Source organism: Bacillus rossius, chromosome 16 (genome assembly GCF_032445375.1).
Source record: "Bacillus rossius redtenbacheri isolate Brsri chromosome 16, Brsri_v3, whole genome shotgun sequence".
Classification (NCBI taxonomy): domain Eukaryota; kingdom Metazoa; phylum Arthropoda; class Insecta; order Phasmatodea; family Bacillidae; genus Bacillus; species Bacillus rossius.
The window spans coordinates 42,167,641-42,181,058 of record NC_086343.1 but is presented as its reverse complement, the minus strand read 5'-3'; the positions used below and the strand labels follow the sequence as shown (position 1 = coordinate 42,181,058).

Below are 13,418 nucleotides of genomic sequence, written 5' to 3'. Positions count from 1 at the left end.
TTTGAGTTCTTCAAACTCCTATTCAAACGCCATAAACTATGATAATCTGAGATATTGGTAGTAGTAAAATGAACTCACTCATGCTAGAGGAGAGGACCAGCTTCTCACGCTGAAGCTGCGCCAGTTCCTCACGAGCCCTGAGCAGCTGAGCCTGCAGGCTGCGGGAGTTTCCCTGGCACGTGCCCTCCACCACCGCCAAGCTCTCCAGCTGCTGCTGCAGGCGTGCTCGCTCCTGGGACACGCGCTCCCTCTCTCGCTGGTCCTGCCCCTCAGACCTGCACATACCTCACACCCTCACTTCATGCTCCGTGTGACTGACACCTGCCTTCATGCCCTCGCACACTCCAGCTGCTGCTGCAGGCGTGCTCGCTCCCTCTCTCGCTGGTCCTGCCCCTCAGACCTGCACATACCTCACACCCTCACTTCATTCTCCGTGTGACTGACACCTGCCTTCATGCCCTCACACACTCCAGCTGCTGCTGCAGGCGTGCTCGCTCCTGGGACACTCGCTCCCTCTCTCGCTGGTCCTGCCCCTCAGACCTGCACATACCTCACACCCTCACTTCATGCTCGGTGTGACTGACACCTGCCCTCCATGCCCTCACACACTCCAGCTGCTGCTGCAGGCGTGCTCGCTCCTGGGACACTCGCTCCCTCTCTCGCTGGTCCTGCCCCTCAGACCTGCACATACCTCACACCCTCACTTCATGCTCGGTGTGACTGACACCTGCCCTTCATGCCCTCAGACACTCCAGCTGCTGCTGCAGGCGTGCTCGCTCCCTCTCTCGCTGGTCCTGCCCCTCAGACCTGCACATACCTCACACCCTCACTTCATGCTCGGTGTGACTGACACCTGCCCTCCATGCCCTCACTCACTCCAGCTGCTGTTGCAGGCATGCTCGCTCCCTCTCTCGCTGGTCCTGCCCCTCAGACCTGCACATACCTCACACCCTCACTTCATGCTCCGTGTGACTGACACCTGCCCTTCATGCCCTCACTCACTCCAGTTGCTGCTGCAGGCGTGCTCGCTCCCTCTCTCGCTGGTCCTGCCCCTCAGACCTGCACATACCTCACACCCTCACTTCATGCTCGGTGTGACTGACACCTGCCCTTCATGTCCTCACACACTCCAGCTGCTGCTGCAGGCGTGCTCGCTCCCTCTCCCGCTGGTCCTGCCCCTCAGACCTGCACATACCTCACACCCACACTTCATGCTCGGTGTGACTGACACCTGCCCTCCATGCCCTCACTCACTCCAGCTGCTGCTGCAGGCGTGCTCGCTCCCTCTCTCGCTGGTCCTGCCCCTCAGACCTGCACATACCTCACACCCTCACTTCATGCTCCGTGTGACTGACACCTGCCCTTCATGCCCTCACTCACTCCAGCTGCTGCTGAAGGCGTGCTCGCTCCCTCTCTCGCTGGTCCTGCCCCTCAGACCTGCACATACCTCACACCCTCACTTCATGCTCGGTGTGACTGACACCTGCCCTTCATGCCCTCACTCACTCCAGCTGCTGCTGCAGGCGTGCTCGCTCCCTCTCTCGCTGGTCCTGCCCCTCAGACCTGCACATACCTCACACCCTCACTTCATGCTCGGTGTGACTGACACCTGCCCTCCATGCCCTCACACACTCCAGCTGCTGCTGCAGGCGTGCTCGCTCCCTCTCTCGCTGGTCCTGCCCCTCAGACCTGCACATACCTCACACCCTCACTTCATGCTCCGTGTGACTGACACCTGCCCTTCATGCCCTCACTCACTCCAGCTGCTGCTGCAGGCGTGCTCACTCCCTCTCTCGCTGGTCCTGCCCCTCAGACCTGCACATACCTCACACCCTCACTTCATGCTCCGTGTGACTGACACCTGCCCTTCATGCCCTCACTCACTCCAGATGCTGCTGCAGGCGTGCTCACTCCCTCTCTCGCTGGTCCTGCCCCTCAGACCTGCACATACCTCACACCCTCACTTCATGCTCCGTGTGACTGACACCTGCCCTTCATGCCCTCACTCACTCCAGCTGCTGCTGCAGGCGTGCTCGCTCCCTCTCTCGCTGGTCCTGGCCCTCAGACCTGCACATACCTCACACCCTCACTTCATGCTCCGTGTGACTGACACCTGCCCTCCATGCCCTCACACACTCCAGCTGCTGCTGCAGGCGTGCTCACTCCCTCTCACGCTGGTCCTGCCCCTCAGACCTGCACATACCTTACACCCTCACTTCATGCTCGGTGTGACCGACACCTGCCCTCCATGCCCTCACACACTCCAGCTGCTGCTGCAGGCGAGCTCGCTCCCTCTCTCTATGTCCTGCCCCTCAGACCTGCACATACCTCACACCCTCACTTCATGCTCGGTGTGACTGACACCTGCCCTCCATGCCCTCACACACTCCAGCTGCTGCTGCAGGCGTGCTCACTCCCTCTCTCGCTGGTCCTGCCCCTCAGACCTGCACATACCTTACACCCTCACTTCATGCTCGGTGTGACCGACACCTGCCCTCCATGCCCTCACACACTCCAGCTGCTGCTGCAGGCGTGCTCACTCCCTCTCTCGCTGGTCCTGCCCCTCAGACCTGCACATACCTCACACCCTCACTTCATGCTCGGTGTGACTGTCACCTGCCCTCCATGCCCTCACTCACTCCAGCTGCTGCTGCAGGTGTGCTCGCTCCTGGGACACTCGCTCCCTCTCTCGCTGGTCCTGCCCCTCAGACCTGCACATACCTCACACCCTCACTTCATGCTCGGTGTGACTGACACCTGCCCTCCATGCCCTCACTCACTCCAGCTGCTGCTGCAGGCGTGCTCGCTCCCTCTCTCGCTGGTCCTGCCCCTCAGACCTGCACATACCTCACACCCTCACTTCATGCTCCGTGTGACTGACACCTGCCCTCCATGCCCTCACTCACTCCAGCTGCTGCTGCAGGTGTGCTCGCTCCTGGGACACTCGCTCCCTCTCTCGGTGGTCCTGCCCCTCAGACCTGCACATACCTCACACCCTCACTTCATGCTCGGTGTGACTGACACCTGCCCTCCATGCCCTCACACACTCCAGCTGCTGCTGCTGCAGGCGTGCTCGCTCCTGGGACACTCGCTCCCTCTCTCGCTGGTCCTGCCCCTCAGACCTGCACATACCTCACACCCTCACTTCATGCTCGGTGTGACTGACACCTGCCCTCCATGCCCTAACTCACTCCAGCTGCTGCTGCAGGCGAGCTCGCTCCCTCTCTCGCTGGTCCTGCCCCTCAGACCTGCACATACCTCACACCCTCACTTCATGCTCGGTGTGACTGACACCTGCCTTCATGCCCTCACTCACTCCAGCTGCTGCTGCAGGTGTGCTCGCTCCTGGGACACTCGCTCCCTCTCTCGCTGGTCCTGCCCCTCAGACCTGCACATACCTCACACCCTCACTTCATGCTCCGTGTGACTGACACCTGCCCTCCATGCCCTCACTCACTCCAGCTGCTGCTGCAGGCGTGCTCGCTCCCTCTCTCGCTGGTCCTGCCCCTCAGACCTGCACATACCTCACACCCTCACTTCATGCTCGGTGTGACTGACACCTGCCTTCATGCCCTCACACACTCCAGCTGCTGCTGCAGGCGTGCTCGCTCCCTCTCTCGCTGGTCCTGCCCCTCAGACCTGCACATACCTCACACCCTCACTTCATGCTCGGTGTGACTGACACCTGCCCTCCATGCCCTCACTCACTCCAGCTGCTGCTGCAGGTGTGCTCGCTCCTGGGACACTCGCTCCCTCTCTCGCTGGTCCTGCCCCTCAGACCTGCACATACCTCACACCCTATCTTCATGCTCGGTGTGACTGACACCTGCCTTCATGCCCTCACACACTCCAGCTGCTGCTGCAGGCGTGCTCGCTCCCTCTCTCGCTGGTCCTGCCCCTCAGACCTGCACATACCTCACACCCTCACTTCATGCTCGGTGTGACTGACACCTGCCCTCCATGCCCTCACACACTCCATCTGCTGCTGCAGGCGAGCTCGCTCCCTCTCTCGCTGGTCCTGCCCCTCAGACCTCCACATACCTCACACCCTCACTTCATGCTCGGTGTGACTGACACCTGCCCTTCATGCCCTCACTCACACCAGCTGCTGCTGCAGGCGAGCTCTCTCCCTCTCTCGCTGGTCCTGCCCCTCAGACCTGCACATACCTCACACCCTCACTTCATGCTCCGTGTGACTGACACCTGCCCTCCATGCCCTCACACACTCCAGCTGCTGCTGCAGGCGTGCTCGCTCCCTCTCTCGCTGGTCCTGCCCCTCAGACCTGCACATACCTCACACCCTCACTTCATGCTCGGTGTGACTGACACCTGCCTTCATGCCCTCACTCACTCCAGCTGCTGCTGCAGGCGTGCTCGCTCCTGGGACACTCGCTCCCTCTCTCGCTGGTCCTGCCCCTCAGACCTGCACATACCTCACACCCTCACTTCATGCTCGGTGTGACTGACACCTGCCCTCCATGCCCTCACTCACTCCAGCTGCTGCTGCAGGTGTGCTCGCTCCTGGGACACTCGCTCCCTCTCTCGCTGGTCCTGCCCCTCAGACCTGCACATACCTCACACCCTCACTTCATGCTCCGTGTGACTGACACCTGCCCTCCATGCCCTCACTCACTCCAGCTGCTGCTGCAGGCGTGCTCGCTCCCTCTCTCGCTGGTCCTGCCCCTCAGACCTGCACATACCTCACACCCTCACTTCAGCTCGGTGTGACTGACACCTGCCCTCCATGCCCTCACTCACTCCAGCTGCTGCTGCAGGCGTGCTCGCTCCTGGGACACTCGCTCCCTCTCTCGCTGGTCCTGCCCCTCAGACCTGCACATACCTCACACCCTCACTTTCGCTCGGTGTGACTGACACCTGCCCTCCATGCCCTCACTCACTCCAGCTGCTGCTGCAGGTGTGCTCGCTCCTGGGACACTCGCTCCCTCTCTCGCTGGTCCTGCCCCTCAGACCTGCACATACCTCACACCCTCACTTCATGCTCGGTGTGACTGACACCTGCCTTCATGCCCTCACTCACTCCAGCTGCTGCTGCAGGCGTGCTCGCTCCCTCTCTCGCTGGTCCTGCCCCTCAGACCTGCACATACCTCACACCCTCACTTCATGCTCGGTGTGACTGACACCTGCCCTCCATGCCCTCACACACTCCAGCTGCTGCTGCAGGTGTGCTCGCTCCTGGGACACTCGCTCCCTCTCTCGCTGGTCCTGCCCCTCAGACCTGCACATACCTCACACCCTCACTTCATGCTCGGTGTGACTGACACCTGCCTTCATGCCCTCACTCACTCCAGCTGCTGCTGCAGGCGTGCTCGCTCCCTCTCTCGCTGGTCCTGCCCCTCAGACCTGCACATACCTCACACCCTCACTTCATGCTCGGTGTGACTGACACCTGCCTTCATGCCCTCACACACTCCAGCTGCTGCTGCAGGCGTGCTCGCTCCCTCTCTCGCTGGTCCTGCCCCTCAGACCTGCACATACCTCACACCCTCACTTCATGCTCGGTGTGACTGACACCTGCCCTCCATGCCCTCACTCACTCCAGCTGCTGCTGCTGCAGGTGTGCTCGCTCCTGGGACACACGCTCCCTCTCTCGCTGGTCCTGCCCCTCAGAACTGCACATACCTCACACCCTCACTTCATGCTCGGTGTGACTGACACCTGCCCTTCATGCCCTCACTCACTCCAGCTGCTGCTGCAGGCGTGCTCGCTCCTGGGACACTCGCTCCCTCTCTCGCTGGTCCTGCCCTTCAGACCTGCACATACCTCACACCCTCACTTCATGCTCGGTGTGACTGACACCTGCCCTTCATGCCCTCACACACTCCAGCTGCTGCTGCAGGCGTGCTCGCTCCCTCTCTCGCTGGTCCTGCCCCTCAGACCTGCACATACCTCACACCCTCACTTCATGCTCGGTGTGACTGACACCTGCCCTCCATGCCCTCACACACTCCAGCTGCTGCTGCAGGCGTGCTCACTCCCTCTCTCGCTGGTCCTGCCCCTCAGACCTGCACATACCTCACACCCTCACTTCATGCTCGGTGTGACTGACACCTGCCCTTCATGCCCTCACACACTCCAGCTGCTGCTGCAGGCGTGCTCGCTCCCTCTCTCGCTGGTCCTGCCCCTCAGACCTGCACATACCTCACACCCTCACTTCATGCTCGGTGTGACTGACACCTGCCCTCCATGCCCTCACTCACTCCAGCTGCTGCTGCAGGCATGCTCGCTCCCTCTCTCGCTGGTCCTGCCCCTCAGACCTGCACATACCTCACACCCTCACTTCATGCTCGGTGTGACTGACACCTGACCTCCATGCCCTCACTCACTCCAGCTGCTGCTGCTGCAGGTGTGCTCGCTCCCTCTCTCGCTGGTCCTGCCCCTCAGACCTGCACATACCTCACACCCTCACTTCATGCTCGGTGTGACTGACACCTGCCTTCATGCCCTCACTCACTCCAGCTGCTGCTGCAGGCGTGCTCGCTCCCTCTCTCGCTGGTCCTGCCCCTCAGACCTGCACATACCTCACACCCTCACTTCATGCTCGGTGTGACTGACACCTGCCCTCCATGCCCTCACACACTCCAGCTGCTGCTGCAGGTGTGCTCGCTCCCTCTCTCGCTGGTCCTGCCCCTCAGACCTGCACATACCTCACACCCTCACTTCATGCTCGGTGTGACTGACACCTGCCCTCCATGCCCTCACACACTCCAGCTGCTGCTGCAGGCGTGCTCGCTCCCTCTCTCGCTGGTCCTGCCCCTCAGACCTGCACATACCTTACACCCTCACTTCATGCTCGGTGTGACTGACACCTGCCCTCCATGCCCTCAAACACTCCAGCTGCTGCTGCAGGCATGCTCGCTCCCTCTCTCGCTGGTCCTGCCCCTCAGACCTGCACATACCTCACACCCTCACTTCATGCTCGGTGTGACTGACACCTGCCCTCCATGCCCTCAAACACTCCAGCTGCTGCTGCAGGTGTGCTCGCTCCTGGGACACTCGCTCCCTCTCTCGCTGGTCCTGCCCCTCAGACCTGCACATACCTCACACCCTCACTTCATGCTCGGTGTGACTGACACCTGCCCTCCATGCCCTCACTCATACCAGCTGCTGCTGCAGGTGTGCTCGCTCCTAAGACACTCGCTCCCTCTCTCGCTGGTCCTGCCCCTCAGACCTGCACATACCTCACACCCTCACTTCATGCTCGGTGTGACTGACACCTGCCCTCCATGCCCTCACACACTCCAGCTGCTGCTGCAGGCGTGCTGGCTCCCTCTCTCGCTGGTCCTGCCCCTCAGACCTGCACATACCTCACACCCTCACTTCATGCTCGGTGTGACTGACACCTGCCCTCCATGCCCTCACACACTCCAGCTGCTGCTGCTGCAGGCGTGCTTGCTCCTGGGACACTCGCTCCCTCTCTCGCTGGTCCTGCCCCTCAGACCTGCACATACCTCACACCCTCACTTCATGCTCGGTGTGACTGACACCTGCCCTCTATGCCCTCACACACTCCAGCTGCTGCTGCAGGCGTGCTCGCTCCCTCTCTCGCTGGTCCTGCCCCTCAGACCTGCACATACCTCACACCCTCACTTCATGCTCGGTGTGACTGACACCTGCCCTCCATGCCCTCACTCACTCCAGCTACTGCTGCAGGTGTGCTCGCTCCTGGGACACTCGCTCCCTCTCTCGCTGGTCCTGCCCCTCAGACCTGCACATACCTCACACCCTCACTTCATGCTCGGTGTGACTGACACCTGCCCTCCATGCCCTCAAACACTCCAGCTGCTGCTGCAGGCGTGCTCGCTCCCTCTCTCGCTGGTCCTGCGCCTCAGACTTGCACATACCTCACACCCTCACTTCATGCTCGGTGTGACTGACACCTGCCCTCCATGCCCTCACACACTCCAGCTGCTGCTGCAGGCGTGCTCGCTCCTGGGACACTCGCTCCCTCTCTCGCTGGTCCTGCCCCTCAGACCTGCACATACCTCACACCCTCACTTCATGCTCGGTGTGACTGACACCTGCCTTCATGCACTCACACACTCCAGCTGCTGCTGCAGGCGTGCTCGCTCCCTCTCTCGCTGGTCCTGCCCCTCAGACCTGCACATACCTCACACCCTCACTTCATGCTCGGTGTGACTGACACCTGCCCTCCATGCCCTCACACACTCCAGCTGCTGCTGCAGGCGTGCTCACTCCCTCTCTCGCTGGTCCTGCCCCTCAGACCTGCACATACCTCACACCCTCACTTCATGCTCGGTGTGACTGACACCTGCCCTCCATGCCCTCACACACTCCAGCTGCTGCTGCAGGCGTGCTCGCTCCTGGGACACTCGCTCCCTCTCTCGCTGGTCCTGCCCCTCAGACCTGCACATACCTCACACCCTCACTTCATGCTCGGTGTGACTGACACCTGCCTCCATGCCCTCACTCACTCCAGCTGCTGCTGCAGGCGTGCTCGCTCCCTCTCTCGCTGGTCCTGCCCCTCAGACCTGCACATACCTCACACCCTCACTTCATGCTCGGTGTGACTGACACCTGCCCTCCATGCCCTCACTCACTCCAGCTGCTGCTGCAGGTGTGCTCGCTCCTGGGACACTCGCTCCCTCTCTCGCTGGTCCTGCCCCTCAGACCTGCACATACCTCACACCCTCACTTCATGCTCGGTGTGACTGACACCTGCCCTCCATGCCCTCAAACACTCCAGCTGCTGCTGCAGGCGTGCTCGCTCCCTCTCTCGCTGGTCCTGCCCCTCAGACTTGCACATACCTCACACCCTCACTTCATGCTCGGTGTGACTGACACCTGCCCTCCATGCCCTCACTCACTCCAGCTGCTGCTGCAGGTGTGCTCGCTCCTGGGACACTCGCTCCCTCTCTCGCTGGTCCTGCCCCTCAGACCTGCACATACCTCACATCCTCACTTCATGCTCGGTGTGACTGACACCTGCCTTCATGCCCTCACTCACTCCAGCTGCTGCTGCAGGCGTGCTCGCTCCCTCTCTCGCTGGTCCTGCCCCTCAGACCTGCACATACCTCACACCCTCACTTCATGCTCGGTGTGACTGACACCTGCCCTCCATGCCCTCACACACTCCAGCTGCTGCTCCAGGCGTGCTCGCTCCTGGGACACTCGCTCCCTCTCTCGCTGGTCCTGCCCCTCAGACCTGCACATACCTCACACCCTCACTTCATGCTCGGTGTGACTGACACCTGCCTCCATGCCCTCACTCACTCCAGCTGCTGCTGCAGGCGTGCTCGCTCCCTCTCTCGCTGGTCCTGCCCCTCAGACCTGCACATACCTCACACCCTCACTTCATGCTCGGTGTGACTGACACCTGCCTTCATGCCCTCACTCACTCCAGCTGCTGCTGCAGGCGTGCTCGCTCCCTCTCTCGCTGGTCCTGCCCCTCAGACCTGCACATACCTCACACCCTCACTTCATGCTCGGTGTGACTGACACCTGCCCTCCATGCCCTCACACACTCCAGCTGCTGCTGCAGGCGTGCTCGCTCCTGGGACACTCGCTCCCTCTCTCGCTGGTCCTGCCCCTCAGACCTGCACATACCTCACACCCTCACTTCATGCTCGGTGTGACTGACTCCTGCCTTCATGCCCTCACTCACTCCAGCTGCTGCTGCAGGCGTGCTCGCTCCCTCTCTCGCTGGTCCTGCCCCTCAGACCTGCACATACCTCACACCCTCACTTCATGCTCGGTGTGACTGACACCTGCCCTCCATGCCCTCACACACTCCAGCTGCTGCTGCAGGCGTGCTCGCTCCTGGGACACTCGCTCCCTCTCTCGCTGGTCCTGCCCCTCAGACCTGCACATACCTCACACCCTCACTTCATGCTCGGTGTGACTGACACCTGCCTTCATGCCCTCACTCACTCCAGCTGCTGCTGCAGGCGTGCTCGCTCCCTCTCTCGCTGGTCCTGCCCCTCAGACCTGCACATACCTCACACCCTCACTTCATGCTCGGTGTGACTGACACCTGCCCTCCATGCCCTCACTCACTCCAGCTGCTGCTGCAGGTGTGCTCGCTCCTGGGACACTCGCTCCCTCTCTCGCTGGTCCTGCCCCTCAGACCTGCACATACCTCACACCCTCACTTCATGCTCGGTGTGACTGACACCTGCCCTCCATGCCCTCACACACTCCAGCTGCTGCTGCAGGCGTGCTCACTCCCTCTCTCGCTGGTCCTGCCCCTCAGACCTGCACATACCTTACACCCTCACTTCATGCTCGGTGTGACCGACACCTGCCCTCCATGCCCTCACACACTCCAGCTGCTGCTGCAGGCGTGCTCACTCCCTCTCTCGCTGGTCCTGCCCCTCAGACCTGCACATACCTCACACCCTCACTTCATGCTCGGTGTGACTGTCACCTGCCCTCCATGCCCTCACTCACTCCAGCTGCTGCTGCAGGTGTGCTCGCTCCTGGGACACTCGCTCCCTCTCTCGCTGGTCCTGCCCCTCAGACCTGCACATACCTCACACCCTCACTTCATGCTCGGTGTGACTGACACCTGCCCTCCATGCCCTCACTCACTCCAGCTGCTGCTGCAGGCGTGCTCGCTCCCTCTCTCGCTGGTCCTGCCCCTCAGACCTGCACATACCTCACACCCTCACTTCATGCTCCGTGTGACTGACACCTGCCCTCCATGCCCTCACACACTCCAACTGCTGCTGCAGGTGTGCTCGCTCCTGGGACACTCGCTCCCTCTCTCGCTGGTCCTGCCCCTCAGACCTGCACATACCTCACACCCTCACTTCATGCTCGGTGTGACTGACACCTGCCTTCATGCCCTCACTCACTCCAGCTGCTGCTGCAGGCGTGCTCGCTCCCTCTCTCGCTGGTCCTGCCCCTCAGACCTGCACATACCTCACACCCTCACTTCATGCTCGGTGTGACTGACACCTGCCCTCCATGCCCTCACTCACTCCAGCTGCTGCTGCAGGTGTGCTCGCTCCTGGGACACTCGCTCCCTCTCTCGCTGGTCCTGCCCCACAGACCTGCACATACCTCACACCCTCACTTCATGCTCGGTGTGACTGACACCTGCCCTCCATGCCCTCACTCACTCCAGCTGCTGCTGCAGGTGTGCTCGCTCCTGGGACACTCGCTCCCTCTCTCGCTGGTCCTGCCCCTCAGACCTGCACATACCTCACACCCTCACTTCATGCTCGGTGTGACTGACACCTGCCTTCATGCCCTCACACACTCCAGCTGCTGCTGCAGGCGTGCTCGCTCCCTCTCTCACTGGTCCTGCCCCTCAGACCTGCACATACCTCACACCCTCACTTCATGCTCGGTGTGACTGACACCTGCCCTCCATGCCCTCACACACTCCAGCTGCTGCTGCAGGCGAGCTCGCTCCCTCTCTCGCTGGTCCTGCCCCTCAGACCTCCACATACCTCACACCCTCACTTCATGCTCGGTGTGACTGACACCTGCCCTTCATGCCCTCACTCACACCAGCTGCTGCTGCAGGCGAGCTCTCTCCCTCTCTCGCTGGTCCTGCCCCTCAGACCTGCACATACCTCACACCCTCACTTCATGCTCCGTGTGACTGACACCTGCCCTCCATGCCCTCACACACTCCAGCTGCTGCTGCAGGCGTGCTCGCTCCCTCTCTCGCTGGTCCTGCCCCTCAGACCTGCACATACCTCACACCCTCACTTCATGCTCGGTGTGACTGACACCTGCCTTCATGCCCTCACTCACTCCTGCTGCTGCTGCTGCAGGCGTGCTCGCTCCTGGGACACTCGCTCCCTCTCTCGCTGGTCCTGCCCCTCAGACCTGCACATACCTCACACCCTCACTTCATGCTCGGTGTGACTGACACCTGCCCTCCATGCCCTCACTCACTCCAGCTGCTGCTGCAGGTGTGCCTGCTCCTGGGACACTCGCTCCCTCTCTCGCTGGTCCTGCCCCTCAGACCTGCACATACCTCACACCCTCACTTCATGCTCCGTGTGACTGACACCTGCCCTCCATGCCCTCACTCACTCCAGCTGCTGCTGCAGGCGTGCTCGCTCCCTCTCTCGCTGGTCCTGCCCCTCAGACCTGCACATACCTCACACCCTCACTTCATGCTCGGTGTGACTGACACCTGCCCTCCATGCCCTCACTCACTCCAGCTGCTGCTGCAGGCGTGCTCGCTCCTGGGACACTCGCTCCCTCTCTCGCTGGTCCTGCCCCTCAGACCTGCACATACCTCACACCCTCACTTCATGCTCGGTGTGACTGACACCTGCCCTCCATGCCCTCACTCACTCCAGCTGCTGCTGCAGGTATGCTCGCTCCTGGGACACTCGCTCCCTCTCTCGCTGGTCCTGCCCCTCAGACCTGCACATACCTCACACCCTCACTTCATGCTCGGTGTGACTGACACCTGCCTTCATGCCCTCACTCACTCCAGCTGCTGCTGCAGGCGTGCTCGCTCCCTCTCTCGCTGGTCCTGCCCCTCAGACCTGCACATACCTCACACCCTCACTTCATGCTCGGTGTGACTGACACCTGCCCTCCATGCCCTCACACACTCCAGCTGCTGCTGCAGGTGTGCTCGCTCCTGGGACACTCGCTCCCTCTCTCGCTGGTCCTGCCCCTCAGACCTGCACATACCTCACACCCTCACTTCATGCTCGGTGTGACTGACACCTGCCTTCATGCCCTCACTCACTCCAGCTGCTGCTGCAGGCGTGCTCGCTCCCTCTCTCGCTGGTCCTGCCCCTCAGACCTGCACATACCTCACACCCTCACTTCATGCTCGGTGTGACTGACACCTGCCTTCATGCCCTCACACACTCCAGCTGCTGCTGCAGGCGTGCTCGCTCCCTCTCTCGCTGGTCCTGCCCCTCAGACCTGCACATACCTCACACCCTCACTTCATGCTCGGTGTGACTGACACCTGCCCTCCATGCCCTCACTCACTCCAGCTGCTGCTGCTGCTGCAGGTGTGCTCGCTCCTGGGACACACGCTCCCTCTCTCGCTGGTCCTGCCCCTCAGAACTGCACATACCTCACACCCTCACTTCATGCTCGGTGTGACTGACACCTGCCCTTCATGCCCTCACTCACTCCAGCTGCTGCTGCAGGCGTGCTCGCTCCTGGGACACTCGCTCCCTCTCTCGCTGGTCCAACCCTCAGACCTGCACATACCTCACACCCTCACTTCATGCTCGGTGTGACTGACACCTGCCCTTCATGCCCTCACACACTCCAGCTGCTGCTGCAGGCGTGCTCGTTCCCTCTCTCGCTGGTCCTGCCCCTCAGACTTGCACATACCTCACACCCTCACTTCATGCTCGGTGTGACTGACACCTGCCCTCCATGCCCTCACTCACTCCAGCTGCTGCTGCAGGTGTGCTCGCTCCTGGGACACTCGCTCCCTCTCT

The 13,418-nt window shown here is 61.9% G+C and overlaps 1 protein-coding gene across 6 annotated transcripts in view; it reads right to left on the bottom strand.

The window, feature by feature from the left end:
* Positions 1-13,418, bottom strand: part of LOC134540456 (structural maintenance of chromosomes protein 6) — a 216,672-nt gene that overhangs the window by 131,791 nt on the left and 71,463 nt on the right. For all 6 annotated transcript variants that reach the window (XM_063383218.1, XM_063383219.1, XM_063383221.1 and 3 more), the window contains one exon: positions 79-275. In XM_063383218.1, coding sequence (XP_063239288.1) covers positions 79-275 — 197 coding nt within the window. The remainder of the gene's footprint in view (positions 1-78; positions 276-13,418) is intronic.